The sequence below is a fragment of the Cucumis sativus genome, chromosome 3 (assembly GCF_000004075.3).
Source record: "Cucumis sativus cultivar 9930 chromosome 3, Cucumber_9930_V3, whole genome shotgun sequence".
NCBI classification, from domain to species: Eukaryota; Viridiplantae; Streptophyta; class Magnoliopsida; order Cucurbitales; family Cucurbitaceae; genus Cucumis; species Cucumis sativus.
The window spans coordinates 28,600,926-28,619,552 of NC_026657.2; the positions used below are offsets into that span (position 1 = coordinate 28,600,926).

At 34.1% G+C, this 18,627-nt stretch overlaps 2 protein-coding genes across 3 annotated transcripts; both read right to left on the bottom strand.

The window, feature by feature from the left end:
* Window positions 1–1,023: 1,023 nt before the first annotated feature.
* LOC101214228 (protein DETOXIFICATION 53) lies at window positions 1,024–3,677 on the bottom strand. 2 transcript variants are annotated; one of them, XM_004137841.3, is made up of 2 exons: window positions 3,199–3,677; window positions 1,024–2,765 (listed from the first exon to the last, which is right to left on the bottom strand). In XM_004137841.3, exons 1-2 carry the CDS (start codon window positions 3,373–3,375, stop codon window positions 1,338–1,340), a joined length of 1,605 nt encoding a protein of 534 aa, XP_004137889.2. In that variant the 5' UTR covers window positions 3,376–3,677; the 3' UTR covers window positions 1,024–1,337. The 2 variants fall into 2 exon arrangements, with proteins under 2 accessions (XP_004137889.2, XP_031737972.1); XM_031882112.1 differs by having other exon boundaries at window positions 1,024–2,665; window positions 3,199–3,283.
* Window positions 3,678–8,645: 4,968 nt separating this feature from the next.
* On the bottom strand, window positions 8,646–18,580 carry LOC101203220 (hypothetical protein). The gene is made up of 9 exons (XM_004137633.3): window positions 18,335–18,580; window positions 18,178–18,240; window positions 18,031–18,086; window positions 16,921–17,014; window positions 16,721–16,781; window positions 11,822–11,903; window positions 11,318–11,373; window positions 9,247–9,310; window positions 8,646–9,148 (listed from the first exon to the last, which is right to left on the bottom strand). Exons 1-9 carry the CDS (start codon window positions 18,449–18,451, stop codon window positions 9,085–9,087), a joined length of 657 nt encoding a protein of 218 aa, XP_004137681.1. The 5' UTR covers window positions 18,452–18,580; the 3' UTR covers window positions 8,646–9,084.
* Window positions 18,581–18,627: the final 47 nt, after the last annotated feature.

The window sequence follows — 18,627 nt, forward strand, 5'->3', positions numbered from 1 at the left end:
TAGCAATAATAATTAAGGATATAGCAAAATTTTTAAAAAATTACAAATATAACAAAAATATCACTGATAAACTTGTATCGCTGATAGACTTCATATGGTATATCAGTGATAGATCAATATTTACAACATGATCTATTAGTGATAGACTTATATCATTGATAAAATTTGAGAAATTTTATTATATTTACAATTTTTTTTAAAATCGTCCTATATACTTAATTAATTAATATAAAGCACCCCACTTGTTTAAATATTAATCAACCCAATTGGGCCCAAACATAAGTTAGCCCAATCAGAGGTCAAACTCATCTAACCCCAAGTTCATGAGATTCCTCATAAACTTTATAAATATAGAAAGAAACTAAGAAAATCAATTTTCAACAAATGAATGAATTTTTTTACCATATGGCTTACATGTGTGTAGTGTAGTGTCCCAAGTTTCAACTCTCTCACCTTTTATTTTGCTCATATTTTCCATTTTCAAGGCTTCTATCTAATAAGGATCAAATGTTTAAAATTCAAACCTGTGGCGATTGGATTATAACATTTGAAACTAAATTTCTAAACATTTTTCAAGTAACACCACCGTGAGTATCGAACTAACTCTCTCAACATGTAGCTGGAAGAAATGATATAATGTGAAGCTGAGTTGTTTGTGTATTACATTTCTGATAATAGTTCTATATTTTAATGATTGGAGTAAGTCTTCTCTGTCTGTTTGGGTAATTAAAATGGATCTCCACCAAGTTAAGTTACTGATATGATATCTCTTCCAAATTCCTTTAATTTAACTTATGTACTCCACTGCTTGTGTTTACTGTTTATCATCCCAATGTGTTGCATGTAGTTGTTTCAATAAGGGATCGAGCTAGGGTTTTCGAAGGCGGAATTAATATATTTGTTTGATGATCACCACAACCCGTTTTTCTTTTAATTAATATATTCGTATGTTATTATGTTAAGTTGGGTTATAGGTTAGGTTAGGTTGTGATGAATATATAATATATGCATGGATGGGATTGATTGATCATCAAAATACACACAGAAGCTCTATCTCTCATATGTGAAAACTGTATGTAATGTGTATAGTAGTGTAATATCAACACACACACATATATATAGGAACTTTGAATTTGAATTTTTTTTCTCTCTCCCTCTCTTAAAAAAGAATGATTCTGGTAATTTCTAATAAGAAATTAAAAACGAATTACATTTAATTTGTTTGAACATTCTATGTCACTAAATTGTGTCATTAATATTTAAATAATTTTGCATTCCTCCCATTTTCCAGCTCCCTAGCCATTGGAAATTAATTATTATGATCATTCGGTTCTTAGCTAGAGATGATCGTTATCTGCATTATCATCGATGAGAGCCCCAGTTTCAACATCCTCCTCTTCTTTAGCAGTCTCTTCTCCCACCGCTGCAGCCAACTCCACGGCCCTAACACTTTGTTGTATCCAGTCTGTTCGAAGTAATGTACGCACCAACATACACAAACACGATATCTGTGCAATCATTAGTCCAAACCACAGTCCCAAAAAGCCAGTTTTGAGGGTGAAAGTAGCCAGCACCGCAACGGGGAGGCCGATGAAGTAGAATGCATACAGATTTATTCTTGCCCCTAGCTTTGGTCTTGCTGTCCCTGTTAAGACCCCACAAGCCACAGTTTGGGGAGAGTTGCTAATTTCACACAAACCCAATACTGGTAATGCTGAGGAGATCATGCGAAGAATCTCTGGCTCGTCTGTGTACAATTTACCCCATACTGATCTGACGGATGTCATGAAAAAAAAGGCAGTTACTCCAAAAGCAAATCCGGTTGAAAGTCCAATGATGGCAGTCCATTGAGCACGAATGGGTTCCCCTGCACCTAGAGCGTGGCCAATGCGGGTTGTAATTCCGGCGCTTAATGAGAATGGAACTATGTACAACATTCCAGTTGTTTGGATGAGGATACCCATGGCTGAAACAGTGTTTTGTGGGTTATTCAATAGTCCACAAAGGAACAGCATAATCTCATACCACCACCACTCCAAGCAAACTGAAACTGCGCTTGGGATTGCTAAACTTAACAAAGGTTCCCATCCTTGGAAAGTGGAGAGTATTGTAACGCCATGCCAAGGTTTCAAGGGCTTACTAGAGAGTGCAAGGTAAATCATGAGTCCAACATTAAGGTTTAAGGTGTTCCATGCAAGTGAGAGGGCGACACCTTCAACACCCAATTTCAAATAAGTGACAAGAAAGTAATTAATAAGTGGATGTAAAAGGGCAGAGGCAACGGAAGCCACAGTAATAGGAGTGGTAATGCCTTGGGTTCTTAAGAAAATCCTTAGTGGGAGATGGTGGGCTTGAGCTAACAATTCAGGGATGGAGAAAACCATGTAGACCTTAGCTACCTGTGTGATTGCAGGGTCCTGACCTAACCAAAGGAGGATGGGTTCCATATTTAGCCATAAGATGGAGATTGGTATGGACACAAGTAGGAGTAGGCATAGTGTTTTGAGGAAGGTTTGACTCAGAACTGACCATCTCTTTGCACCAAAAGCTTGACAGCAAATTGGATCCATTCCAGTGGATAGCCCCCTAAGAATTGATATCCCTGTTATGTTTCCGAACCCAAGTGCCAATGAACCACCAGCTAGTTCTGCTTTTCCCAAATGACCTAAGAACAGCATGGAAACAACCGACCTTGAGTACATTAGAAAAGACGTCATTATTATGGGACCTGCAAATCTCGCCAGGGATTTTAACTCCTCTTTCATCTGCATCCATATATAATTAATCATTGTTGTATTTGTCACACACACACACAAAACTTAATAACATATTTGATCTTTACTATAATTAATTAATTCCTTTAATTTCCTCCTATCACCCTATATATAGATATATATATATATATAATTACCATTTCCTGCCCCTCCTAGTCTTGGTCAATTATATTTGGGTAAATAATGGAATTTTAAACAGCAAAAAGATTATATATGTTTTATGAGCTTATATAATAATAAATAAAATAAAATAAAAAACTTCATCCAAGTTTTTATTAATAAGAAGGATATGCATCTGATTGAATTTTCCAACTAATTCAAATTGAAAACTAAAATCTTCCCAACTTTAATTTTGGTTAGTGATTCCTATTGAAGAATTCAAATGACAATATGAAAGAGAGAGAGAGAGAGAGAGAGAGAGTACCTGTTGTGGAGGAAGGCCATGAGGAAGGGCATGGAGAGGTAAAAGGCGGCGAAAGAATCCTGGGATTGTACCACTAAGGTTACTATTATTGCTGCTACTATTACTATTACTATTACTACTCATGATTTTAAGTTCATGTTTAGTGGTAGTAGTAGTCGTCGTCAACGTCTTTCCCATCTTCTCATAATATAAATGCTGCCCATTTATATATATAAACCCCCTCTCGGCCTCCTCTTCCTCACTACTACTACTACTACTCTCTCCTACATCTCTTATATCTCAACCCCCCCCATTATTATTCCCCATCAACTCACACACACATAACTAATCATAAAAGTACACACACACACACATACTTCCCTCCCCTTAATTTATCTTAAATTAAAACTACATTTTAATACACACACACACAGAGGGAGAGAGAGAAAGAGAAAGAGAATGTCTGTCAACTAACCCAGAAACCAAAAAAGTACAATTCATCATCATTTCTCTCTGTGTTTCTCCTCAAACTGTTTGTGTGTTTCCATCTCCTCATAATTAATTATATTTTATTTCATCTTGAATCTAATTATATATATTATGCCAATTTCTTTTTTCAAATTTAATTTGTAGTTATTGTAAATGAGTAATGGACCACCAACTTCAGAAGTACTTTTTATATATTCCTTCTCTGTGTAGTGTTATGTATAGTTTAATAAATAGATAAATTAAGTACAATAACTTTATCACACACACACACATATATATATACTACTACTACTACTACTCTCTCCCTTTTTTGAAATTTCCATGAGCCACTTGTGTATTATTCTATATGTTTGTAAACCCTAAACCCAACTTTAAAATTTTTTCTTGATTTTCTAAATGGCCTCTTCACCGTGCGTGCGATTGGTTTTTGATACTATATATCACTATTTATTAATTTAACTTACTCTTTTCCCACGTTCCTCCGACATCATGTTGTTTTAAGATATTGTTTTCAAAATACATTCATCCTTGCCGGTCCCATTCCATTTTTCTATATATATCTCTCTAAACTTAATATATCTTTCTTTTTCTAGTTTCTTAGTTCATTCATATAAATAAATATATACTTTACTCCTATATATATATATATTTCTTGGTTTTCTATTGGTTCCTACAACTTCAATTATTTGTGCTTTGCCTAAAACCAAAATGATGGATAGTTATGTGGATGTCCCCCATTCTCCTCGCATCCGCCTCATATGCCGATTACCGATACCCCCCCACCTTTATTTTCCAATTATATGCAATACCCCCTACATATATTATCCCTATATATCAAACATATATATATACACACACACACACACATATAATTTATAATAATTAATAAAGTTCGAATAATAATAGAGATACACACACTCACTCATATATATATAAAATACATTATGTTAAACATCCCACCAACTGCTTCATTATTGGCAACATTCTTCCCATATACTTATCACTTCCTTACCTATATCAGCTATCTCTATTGAATCTCCTGTTAACCAGTCTCACTAAAACCCTTCTCCTCAATTATTGCTCATATTCCTATAACATTATTCGTTCCTTTCTTTTCATTTTCCTTTTACGTAACTTGGGGTCTACACACTGTTCCCTCCTAATTTTTATTATTTACTTTCATATGTTTTCAAATTCCCAGGCTTTTCTCTACCCTCTCCCACCCCATAATTATTTGACTATGAGCTCTTCCCTGTTGTTTTTTTTCCCTTGTAGATGCATTTACTTTGGGTTAGGGTTAATGAATATGAGAGTGCTACTAATATGTCAACCTAGTTGAGAAAATTTTCTACACCTCTTTGATCCCACACTATCTAAGATAACTTATATATATACACATACATTACATACATTGTGGTTGTAAGATAGAAACCACCACGTTAGTTTTGACTGATTTATATTCAGGCAAGCCGCAGCTAAAAGACAGTAAAGTAATTAGCAATTTTCGAGTGAGTGTTACATTATAGTATTAATGGTATAGATAATAATATCTAAAAAGGGGATGCTTTTCTTACAACAGTTTGGATTTCTTAAGCTTGGATTTACGGGTAGATTTGTTAAGTCTGATTAATTTAGCGTAATTATGCTATGTTTTCTTCGTAGTTTACGTCACTTTATAGCAAGTTTTATAATTAACCATAGTTAAACCATTCAAGTTTAGGTTGATTATTGAAATTTCCTTTACATGTGTACTTTGTATAAAAAAAAAAATAGTACTCATTTACCCCTCCAGTTAAGGTGTATAGCTTATAGCAAGAAGAGAATATACAAAATGGAAACTATATGAGAAAAAAAAAATCTCAATTCTTATACCAAGTAATAGTATGATCACTTTTTTTTTTTCTATGTGTGTTAAAAGTTAAAATTATTGGATGTTCTAATTCTAATTGAGATGTTTGGGACATTCATGATCCAAATCTCTAGAATATCTTCTTGAAAGATAAACTCAGAAAAATTCAAAATTACATAGATTTAAAATGTTTTTTTTTTATAAAAGAAAACCACAGGCAAGAATAATTAGTAGATACATCTCTAACTAAGTTAGCATTCGGAAGCATCCTCATCATGCCCTACGTAGGTTTGAAAGGTTGTATTCATTGTTTTTGTCTATAAACAAAAGGATACCTAAGTATATTTTGTTACATTTTTTAGTTAAAGAGTAGTGATGAAATATTTGAAAAAATATTATTATGAAATGTTTATTTAATTTGTAATATATTGTATTGTTGTCTTTGTTTGTTCATGATTTTGAAAATTAGATTAGAATATAAGATGAAATATAGATGTAGTAGAGTTTTGTGATATATAACAAATCTAGGGTTACAACTTACAAGGGTTTGGATTTCTTAATTAGTTTTCAAACACTACATACATACAAAATGAAATTTGTGAGTTAATAAGATATTGGAATAATTAATTAAGTGAAATATATATATATAAAGAAATATAATGTGTGTATGTGGGAAAAGGAAAGGGTAGATGGATAGATATTGCAACCTTTCATATGTATATACAGTCATATATATCTCCATCCTGCGTTATGTTTTTATTCAAAAGAAACAAAAGCTACTCTCTCATGCCAACACATAATTTCATAATTACTATTTCTTTATATATCTTTTTGGCCTGCAATTATGATAATCCCCTGCCTTTCTACCAATTTCCCCTCTACCCTTTTCTTTAAATTCCTTATTTTTTTCTGCTACTTTTCTCAGGAGGGGTTGGGGGGACACTGTGATATTCCTCACTACAAAATTAAAGAACAATCCAAATGAAAAGGTGAATTTTTTTCAATTTGAATCAGTATATACACTCCACACACCACAGTACATTTGAATTAAAGAAGGGTCATTTTGGCAGAATCAAGAATGTGAATGGGTTGTGGGAATTAAGTCAACCAGTCCTCCAATAAGTTATGTTGGAAGTTGGAACCCTACCTTTGGGACTGTGCGAAATTAGACACAACTACTCTCAACAATTAATAACAAATAACATATATATCATACACACATCCTAATTCCTTAAATATATGACAGTAAAAGAAAAAGTAGTTCAATTTTAGTTATTAGGTAGGGATATATATATAGTAAAATAATTAATGATGATGAGTTTGATAAATGATATTCTAAGGTAGCTAAGGAGTTTGATCGTACAAATTTGAATTAATGTGCATTAACTAATGTTTAATACTATATATATATATAGGAAAAGTAGAGGAAAGGGAAAGAGAAAGAGAAAGAAGGTATGTGAGAGTGAGAGAGAGGCAGCCGTACATGGAACATTGCATGCGCGGGGTGTGGTATTACCTATGAACCAAACTAAATATTATATATAAATGTGTGTGTAAAGAAAAGGGTAAGTTAATTAATTAATGAAAATGGTAATTAAGAAATGTAATTAAGGGTGCGTGGGTATGGCTTTGGCTTCTATATTGGAGAACTCAGAAGAGGTTGTCCGCTGCCCCCTGGAAACAACTAACCCCCCATTTCTCTTGTACGGAAAAACCAAGAGATGCTTTCCTGACCAATCTCAGCTCCCCCATATGCTACGATCACAACCCTAAACTCAATTATCATTACTTTCTTTTTCTTTTTTAATCTTAGGATTGCATTCTTTTTTCTTTCTTTCCATTTACTATAATATACGTTTTCTCTTTAAACTAATTATCCTCCCGTACTTCATACCTTTCATCATCTTCCTCCCCCTCATTATTATCTTTCCCTTCCCACCATTTTTTATTATTTTTTTTTTCAAAAAAAAAAAAAAAACTAAAACTCCATTATTTCCTTTTAATTTCTTTTCAATATCCTACACACCTTACCTACACTCACTCAAACCTCTTTTCCCACCTTAATTTCACCAACACTAAATTCATTCATTCATTCATTGTGTTACATCTTATAAATATTTGTTTAACAATTAACTAGTTGTATTCTAGTTCTAGCAATTGGTTTCTTCGAAAGGATTATCGTGCCCACAACTTGGGAAATATTAGTTATATATATATATATATAGCTGCCGGGCACTACTCCCACCCTTTTATTAACATTATCTTTATCACGTTAGTTAGACACTTCAATTCGAGAATTTTTCTGCATTTTTAGTGTAATTATTATATGTTTTGGTTTCAGAATTTTAAAGGCACCCATGGTGGCTTTTTATTTGGTTAGGTATTCCTCGAGTTTTACGAGAAGACGTGTGTTAGTTTTTAGTTCTCAGGGGTCATTTTTCAATTTTGAAGCAATACCGTTGTCTATTCGAACCATCAAAGTCTTACACATTTAATATCCTATTCCCCTTTCTACCACCTTTTTCCTTATCCTTTATTTTATTCTTATTATTTTCCTTCTCATCTTTCTATTAAATTCACCACATTTCAATTCAGAACAAACTTTAAAACCATTTTTAATTATTAAAACCTTTGTTGTTCTTCTTCCTTGTATAGTTAATCTCAATTTTGAAATTTAAGCTTTTAAACAACAGATCTCCCCCTACCCTCCTCCACATGCTATTTATCTTTTTAAAAGCTTGATCAAAATCTGTTTAGCATTTTAAAATGCCCCATTTCAAAACTTTTCTTAAAGCATATAACTTCTAAAAATGTAAACAAAGCCTAAAATTTCAAGCTCATTACATTAAAAAAAAAAAAAAAAGGAGCAAAATTGTTTTAATTTATGTGAGAAAAACTTTAAATGGCCATGCATATATATTTATTATACTATTGGATCGACTTGTTAACACGAATAAATGTTTCAATTTAAATGTAACAGACAAATATCATGAGATATATAAATGGAGTTCAAATTAGATGATTAATGGGGAAAAATATATATATATAAATAAAGAGTAGAGTAACTTTTGTTATGCGAGGATAGAGAATAAAACAGAATATTAGAAAGTTGAAGTAGAATAGAATAAAGTATAAAATTCAGAGATTAAAATAAAATCTGAAGCTTTCAAAAAGAGATGCGAGTCAGTAAGGGAGAAATACAATAGGAATAGAAAGTACAAAAGGGTGTAAAGAAATTACCCAAAGTAGAATTATCTAACTACTCTTAGTCGCATTTACAAAAAAGAAAATAAAAAAGTTAGAAAAAAGAAAAAAGATTCTTCCCCGACCTAGAAAATGAAAATATATGGGGGTTCGTAATATTAGACTTTTTTAAGGTAGACGTAGGCCGATGTCCTCCAACCTACATACACCTTACAGATAAAGAGTTAAATTTTTTGTCTCTTAAAAGAAATGGGTAACTTGCATACCGCTTTTTAACCCTCTGGAAGGACATAATACCATATCAGCTTCAACTTTGAATGGGTAACGCCTAGCTTAATATTATGCTAAGTGTTTCCGTGAACTCTCTATTCCACTTTTGCCACTCCTACGCCAGGAATGCTGCTTTCAACTACTGTTTCTCTTACAAACCTGTAAACCAACGAACACTTCTTCCTTTAAGCTTAACCTATATTATAATATCAATCATTCTCTTCTACTACTTCCATGACAACCATATATACTCATACCTTGCCAACTTGTCCTTCGATGATTGCAAGATGTAAACCGACAGAATAAAAGATAGCGTAAGACCTGTTGCATTTGCACCACACAAAGTCAGATCACCCTTCATTGGGAACACTATTTTTTCCCTCTCTTCTAACGTCTCTCCATCCAATATTCCCCCGTCTATTTTTCACTTTTCCTCTCTCTTCTAACACTCTCTAACTCGTACTTCTCTCCCTAAATTTCCTTTCTTTCCACTTCCTCTCCTCTCTTTAAGTCAGTTTAACTTCTCTAAAACAAATCTCTTCTAAATTTTCTTTTTCCATGAATATAGCCCTTTACGAGAATTTCATTTTTGTAATTAAAGAGTAAAACTATCGTTCCATTGCAATAATATAATAGATTAAAATATAATTATTTTAAAAGATCATTCCACAAATTGTCAAAATTTCAATCGAAATGAGAGGAAAAACGAAATTCCCCCCATTTAATATGTCAACCCTGTTGACATGTTAAAATTTCAAGCAAATATAGTTCGAAGTACACAATGATCCTATCTAAAGGTCCACTTGGTTATAGTGAAAGAAAAACAATACTTTTCTATCAGCTTCAGAAAGATAAAATGTAAAGCAAAATTTTGTTTCTAACTTGGCTTTTGGTTTCTGATATTTAGAACTCTAAGAAAAGCGTTGAAAAAGTATAATAATTGAAGTACTATTTGCTTACAAATATGCTTTCGGCATTTAAAATTGAGTTTTACTAACTAAGATTTTTTGTAAACTAAATATCTAGTTAAAAATTCACTGATATTGAGAAATAGCCCAATATTGTTTAAAAATTGAAAGTAGAGAAATAGTTACAATTATACCTCAAACTTTCGGTTATAAAAATAAAAAATAAAAAAAAAACAAAACAAACAAACACAAGTGTTAAATTGAACCCACAAATTTACATCATTACAGAAATTGTAACAATTGATTAAAGGTCCAATTTCTACCAATATTGTAAATTTAAATGTTCAATTTTAAACCAGTCCAAATTTTACCATGGAAAAATTGATGGTGTAATTGCCAAAATGCTTTGGAGATGATTTTTGCAATTTACCAAAAAAGAAAAAAAAAACAAAAAATTGTAATGAAAAATCAATTGTCTTGCTTCAAAGAAATAGAAACAAAAAGAAAAGGCGTTTTCAAACAAAATTTTAAGGCTTTTGTTTTTAAAAATCCGGCTTCCCTTCAGTTGACATTCGACAACCCTCAGACAAGTCTACTCATTCATCTATCTAGACTTCATTATCATGCTTTCTCTAGCGTCTATAATTCTTTAATTATTTATTCACCACAACACAAACACACACGTACCCAACAGACTAACATGTACATCTCCCTGGATTTTCTTTCATTTTCTCTAACCTCCCAATGAATCCTCCCCTCATTTCTTTTTTTAATCTTCTGTTCTTTTCCTGTCATTCGATCTAGTACTTTATAAATACCAATCTTCTTTTAAACCTTCACAAATAACAATATTAGCAACGCTTATAAAATCTATTATTAAAATACGCATTCAATGTTTATATAAAAAAAAAATTAAAAAATTAAAACTATATGTTGAGAGCTAGTGGAAAAACTTGTGATCAAAATTCTGGTTTCTATTTTTTCAAGAATGAGTTTTATTTATTTAAAAAACGAGGCCTGAAGTTTTCAAACGGCGAACATAAGGAGTTTGTTGTGCTGTATGGTTGGTGTATGTGAATTATCAGAGGCAAAGTAAGTACAAAAAAATAAATGTCAGTTAAAATATCATTTTGATTCTTGTACTTGGACATTGAAATTCAAATATTCAATTTTAATCTCTCAACTTCTAATGAATCTTAAATTTAGTCCCTTGAAATTATATTTGGTTGAAATTTTGTTAAATGATAAGAATTTTCATGCAATAAAATACAATATGAAAATATATCTAATAGTAAAAGAGTTTTAAAAAAATTAACAAAAATAAACTAGGGACTAAATTTAAGATTCATAGAAAATAGATAGATTAAAAATGAATTAAAGTACAAAAGCCAAAATGGTCCTTTAACCTAAATGTTTTTACCTGATCCGAACAAAACATATAATCCCGAAGTCACATCAATCTCTGATTGCTCCTCCCTAGAACACGCCAAGAACATAGGTTTATCAGAAAGTTGCGGAATAGCTTAATCTCAATCACGTGCATTTTATATCATGAAGTTATGGAGATGTAAATGATAGCCTCCAGGAACAATATGATTTGCCATGTTAAAAACTGTAACTCAATCAATTATTACTTATTATTTGGTACATCTTTCTTTCTCCTTTATATTCCACCTGTTCACAGTCAATGTACCAGACACAGATGAACCCACTCATAATCAAATCCTACGGAAGAAACTAAGCCGTGTTATATAATTCAAATCATGAACTAAAATGTCGTTTTATTAATATTCTTTGCATAGTGATCTACAAAGGAACTAGTTTACCACATTCGGACTTGGAATATGCAAAGTATATCCATATGATATGGATAAGGATTGTAATATAAGCCTCCGATCAGTAGGAAAAAGAATCACGGCCTTACCATGTATAACGGACAAGAATGTGCTTCGGCCAATGTTGTTGATCCCAGAATTGTTTGCTAATATGTGGATGTGTATCAATGTCTATTGAGAAGAAAGTAGTCAGAAGGCCAGGAAAGAACTTCACTTTAAGGAGCAAGATATATTGGTTAGGAATTTAATAAGTTAAGTAATATGCTATTAACTCTCAACAGGTTCTAAATAATGCACGGAAAGTACTCTCATTATATGACTTCATATCAGATATTAAACTAACAATCAGATACTGACAGTGCTATCTGAACTTTAAATTGTACTGCAAGAATCATCAAGCGGCGTCAATCAAAAAGTACAAGCAATGACAACGTCGGTTTGACATGGTTCTTCAAAAAGAAAATAATAGCAATGGTTTGAAATGAAATGGAAACAATTTCTAACATAAAGCTAGAGGACATATCCTCCCATGATATAAGAATAGTCTAAAGCATGAATAATGACAGAATACAGTTGTTAGAAATGTACTGGAAATGATTTCTTGAGCAACAAATTGGAGATCCACATTTATCTACAGGAGAAACGATAGGCCCAGGATATTCATTCATATCAGAGAAAGTGAGTGATGAGAAGTGCCACATGAATAGTCGTAGGTGCAGTTAAATTGCATGATCTATCATTTGTGACTTAATGGTGTAACTAATAAAAGAAATTAACGTAGTTTTATCCCTGTTGAAATGGAAATTCTTATTTTTAATATCCAAGTTTATAGTTATTTCATAGTATAGGGTTCCATTTCAAAAGTCAAAACCAGTTGGCCGTGAGAGGAGTAGCTCATTTATCTTATAAAGAATATGAGTCCTTCGTTTTTCCAAGGTAGGATTCTAACATCTCAACAATAGTCCAAATTGTTGAAAACAATTCTTCAAGGCTGCTGGACAGTGAAGTGAGAGAAACATTTGCGGAGGTTATATGTATTTTAACATTAAAAATAATAAAATAAAATCTACAAAATTTGGGGTGATACCACTCCTAGTTGATGCTCTCCATATTTAGGCATCAAATAAAAAATGGATTGAGTTGCATAAAGCTTTATGTTCCAGATATTGGAATAGAAACAATTGCTTTCAGGAAAATTGGCATGGAAACTAAACTCGGCTTCACAGCTCCCTATATGTGCAGGCTACCATTAATTAGATTTATTAATTCAAATTACTGGAAAAACAGGTTTTTAGGAAAAAAAGATGGTACGGGGAAGCAAAACACAGAAAAAAAACTTACTAAGACCAAAACCAAAGGGCAATATCTTCAATGGGTAATGCAAAACTACAAGAACTTGTGGGTGAATTACAGTCATCAATATCTTCATGCTTTGGGAAGATGTAAGGGAGTAATAGATTCTTTTTCTCTCCCAGGTTATCTTCTTCGTCTTGCGACAAGTCAGGCTGATCGGGATCAAAATTATAGGAAGAATCCCCAGGCTCTAGGAGTGGTGAAGGGTGTGTTGATTTTATGGAATTAATCTATATTTCATTCACTATTTAATAGAGATACAAACCTATATATAACCATAGAGAAATACACTTAAGGAAATAATATCAAATAATATCTCTAGAATAATATCTCCTAAGAATAATCTAATTATATTAATACCCTCCCTCAAACTCAAGGTTGAAATCACAAACTTGAGTTTGCTAAGAACTAAGAAAAGAAACAATATATCTAGAATAGAATAAAAAACCCGAAGAACAAACACACAAAGAACTTCTAGGTTAAAACAAACCCACGAAAAACTTCTGGGATAGAAACATTGATCCTCGTATAGAGATCTATAACAGAACCTAGGAAGAACAAAACAAGAACTTCAGGGGGCAAAATGAAAGAGCAAAACTGAAGCAAAGTAGAATCAAAGCTGGACGAAAACAGGGTCGGAATTGGACAGAAGTGTTTTGTCGGATCGGAATGTAACCGAACCAACTAAACTAGAGCAAGTCAGAATCAGATTAAACGGGAAATCTGGGACGAACAGAACGGAAACTGAACTGAATGGAGCAGAGAGGCTTAGCGGATCTGGACAATAACAGAATGGAGGCATCGTTGGATCTGGGCTTCGATCTAAACTTCAAAGGCAGACATGAAGAATGGGTCTGAATGAAATCAGACAGGTCTGGAACAGATTGGAGGCGGACGCGAGGATCTGAGGACATGGGGTTTCATGGGTTTTGTCGGGACAACATAAGAAGATGGAGCAACGGCAACGAAACGCAGCGGCGAGCAGAGCTTCTTGGACGACGGACAAAACCGAAACTCTTTGGCTGGGCGTTCGACTTCAACTGACAGAGGTTCAATCGGCTGCTTGGCTAACGGAAAAACAAGAGGTCGGACGAAGAACTATGAAGGAGATGGCCGCCACGGACGCTCGTGAAAAACGAATGGGGTTTCTGGGGTTTGGATGGTGGCATATTTGAACAACAATGAGTGGCAAAGGGAAGGTGCAACGACAACGGCGGATTTGCAGATCTAAGGGGCGGCTTCGGCTAATGGGAGATGATTCTGCCTCCGTTGATCATTCATCAACGGAGGCAGAGATCAAACGGGATGTAGAGGCTAGAATTCAATAAGGCGAAAACCCTAAAGCTCTGTTACCATGTTGATTTTATGGAATTAATCTATATTTCATTCACTATTTAATAGAGATACAAACCTATATATAACCATAGAGAAATACACTTAAGGAAATAATATCAAATAATATCTCTAGAATAATATCTCATAAGAATAATCTAATTATATTAATAGGGTGAACCCCATCAGTATAGTGTGAGCTATCTGAATCAAACCTATCACTTTTGATTGAACTAATATCCTCCTGCTTACAAGCCATCTTTGAAGATTTGGAGACTTCATCCTCCAAATGTGAATCAGCAACCAGATCATGTCAGGGTTCTTCACCAAATTTGTCAACTTCACACAGCATAGACTTCCTTCTTTCTTTTTCTTTGTGCAGCAGTTATCTTGTTAAGAGAAGAATCTCAGCTTTTAGTGAACCGTCTCCTCGAGTAGGTTTTTAGAGTCAAACCTTAACACTTCCAGGGCTTAGCTGGATTGAAGAGCCTAATAGTCCTCTCCAGCTGTTTAGTTTTCAATCGAGCTCAACAATTTTGAAACCAGATAGCAACCTGACGAGGCTGCAGCTCAAGGTCCTTTGCTAATTGAACATTCCTTTCTGGTCCAAGCTTGTTCTCAGCCTCGAAATTTCTCTTGAGGAACCAAACCTATTCATCGGTTAAACTTAAACACCTCTTATTTTCAGGGTAATGGAAATAACCTCCAAGTTTTTATCCCCATTATCTTCACTATTAAACGGGCAGAAGAACAATCTATTTGATCCATTTCCTCCACAAATACCTTCAAAACTCATTATGGATCTTGAACCAAGCAGAGAGAGGGAAGTAAAAGAAGATGGACCAAGAAAAAACAGAGTATTAAGAGGTTTGAAAACAAAAAACCTTCCACACACTGTGATTGGAACAAACACCCTTATGCTACCAAAAAGAGAATCTTCTTTCTTTCCCTCTCCTATTCCTTCTCGGGGATGAGAAACTTGGATGCATTGTAAGAAGAGAACAACCTAACGGCTGAGGAAAAAGGGAATCACCCCCACCCAAAGAGACTAAGGGAGAGATTCCAATTGTTAACGATCATGAGTTTAATTACAAAAGAATATTGTGTGACTAAGAGTCTAAGACACCATCAAGATGAGGTAAGCATTACGTTTCTAGAAAATATCAAAACCAAAAAACTTGACTTCAAAAGTTCTTTGATCCCTTTCCTCCTAAACATGCCAAGGAAAGCCCTAGCCACACAATTCCATAAAACTTAAGCCCATTTAGACAGATTTACCAACTATTCACATGCTTAGGCAAGCACCATGACATACCAAAAATGTCGAGTAGGAAAGGCCCATCTCAAGCCACAAAAGAACAATGGAGAAAAAGATTGTCAAAAGACCCTCCATTTGAAAGCCATTTGCTACAGACCAAGGGAGATGGAGCAACTGAGTACATTTTCTTTGTATGAGGTCATGAGCATTCAAACCTCTATAAGCCAGTACTGGCCCTTCCCCCCTCGATTTCCCCCTTCCCATTCCCACTTACACTCTACCCATCATCATTCCTCTCTACATTCTCTCTTTTAATCGTTGCCCATTCCCCTCCCTAGAGTTTATGGCTAATTATTATTTTCCATCTATAGATATTCCTTCCAGTGGCTTTGAGGTCTATTTATTTCACAATGTAAAAGGTCATTATGTACTCTCAATTATTCTGATTATTTAATAATATTATATCAAATTATCACCTACCACAATTCTCACTTCTCTCTCCTCCCCCCACCCCACCCAAGGCACGCGCACACACTTCCTATCTCATCTCCCGATTCCATGCTCAACAAAACTACTTTTGGTTACCCCAAAGTAAATAAGTCTCTTAGAAAATAGTCTCTCACGCGTAGGTAGCACATCAACAAATGTTCTAAAAGCAACCGTGTCAGCAATTAACTCAAATTCTGTTATATGTTCATATGATTTCAGCAAGAGGAACCTTATATCAATGTATAAATGTGGACTTTTGTAAAGATATGGAGATATTTCACTTTGCGTCAGACTACAGTCCCAATCACATCCAGAAATTAAGGTCTCCAACTCACATGGACAGTGTAGTCAATGATATTTTACACTTTGCTAAAAGTTCCACATTGGTAGTAAAGTGGATAGTGTTTATCTTAAAAGGTAGCTAAGAAAGGCTCTGCAGGTGCATTAATTTCTATCGGTCCCTATTCCCTTCATCCAGCAGAAAGAACTATAATTCTATCATCTATGTATCAAATAAGGAAGGAGCGTGGAAAGAATTAATAGAGACGTGACATACAGATATGAGGCATGTCCACTACTTTGGCAGTCACACCATGAAGATCACTTCCAGAGTACCTCTGCAACACAAAATTAAATTGACGATGGCTGTTAGATGTAAGTAGTTGGCGACTCAGCTCAAAAGTGGAAGATTGATCGTCCATCCATGAATTGTGAAAATAAACAAATATTTTGATCTATCTATAACAGATACCATACCAAGTGGACATCAATCATTGGAACTTCTGCACTTTTGCGATTTATCACAAGAAGCCATGGGACTAGAAACTTCTCTTTTCCAACTTGAAAGGATCTATATTCAAATAAGATGTATGGCACTAAATAACTCAATAAGTGTGATAATCCACAAAACAAGATAAATGTTGTGGCAAATACAAAAGCAACCACTGAATATTAATAATCAGAGAGACTATATAAACTAAAAATTTAAATGTGTTTCAAGTAATCGCATCAGATAGCCTGTGTATCAAATATTATTTATTTTTGCCAAAATATGTGAAGACCAGTATTGACAACCAATATTTCGTCAAAATGTGTGACGACCAGTTGTGATTAATATCTTAGCGGGTTATCGCATAAAATTGGACCTATAGTCTCGATAAACATTGATACTCTGAATTAACTTATTAACAACTGAGCCTACTTATTGCAAACATGTAACTAAAAGCAACCACTTAATAGCATAACAATGCATCAGTAGCAGCTGACCAAAAATTAGAAACATTAATGGAGATAAAATAAGGAAATTGTGTGCATTAACGAAACCTTGAGGTTAGCATAATCCCTACAAGTCACCCACACTCTCATCGTGAGAGTCAAACTCCTCGATTTCAACATAGTAAGTGCAATCCAACAGATATTTAAAAACTTAGGCAAACTATATGAACTCAAGATAGACAGCAGGCATTAGGAAATATTGCAAAATACAAATAGTTTTATGCCGCATGAATTGTTATACTAAAAATGTGTGTGTGCGTGTGTTAAGAGGTAAACGAGAAGCAACAAATTTCTTCACACACCATAAACGATAAGACTAAAAAAAATGAAAGTAAATAATTGAAAGGACAGTAGAGTATGAATATCCTCAACAGCTAGTAAATTGATTGGACCGTCCATATTATTATTCTCGGTCTAGAGGAACCGGTCTCCGCCGTCCATTTTCATGATCATAATAAAAAGTTCAGCACAAGACAAAAGATAGCGTTGATCAGCAATCGCAGGTTATAAGATTATGATATATAAACACTTATAATCGAGTTAATGTACATTTAAAATAATTCAGCACGATATTCAGTACAAGATTCTCACATTTTATAGGGATCAGCTCCTGTGTAGCCGACCGGTTTCGGTATAGGAACTAGAACCTATAAATTGAAATGGATCGGTTGATTAAATCAGAAGCAGAGAGGAAAGATTGACAGCACATACAATAGAACTCAATTGATGAATAAATACCTCGCGATTAACGCCATAAATTGGACAATGACGACCTATCATATCATGCCAAACTGTTCTCGACTGAAATAAACAGAAAAAATACATATAAAGTAATCGGAAAGGAGAAGATAGAAACAAACATCCATTGGAGCCAAGGGAGAAAGGGAAAACAAACCGAGTGATACTGTCCCATCTTGCTCATCGGAACAATGTCTCCAGGCCTGTAAGCCAGCAAAATGGGAAGGAGCGACAATAAGGAAAGGAGTAGAGAAAGAATTGGAGGCTTTGCCATCGTCGAAGGTGGTTTTCTGAATCGTTCGAAGAAGAGGTCAGTGGAATAGAATCGGTTTCCGTCCTGTTCTTTTCGGAGTGGCGGGGATCCTTGCCACCCAAAGCCCGCTACTTTCTAATCCAGACGGGTTTTATTTGGGTCCATGTCCATCTAATGCCCAGGTCCATTTCAGACTC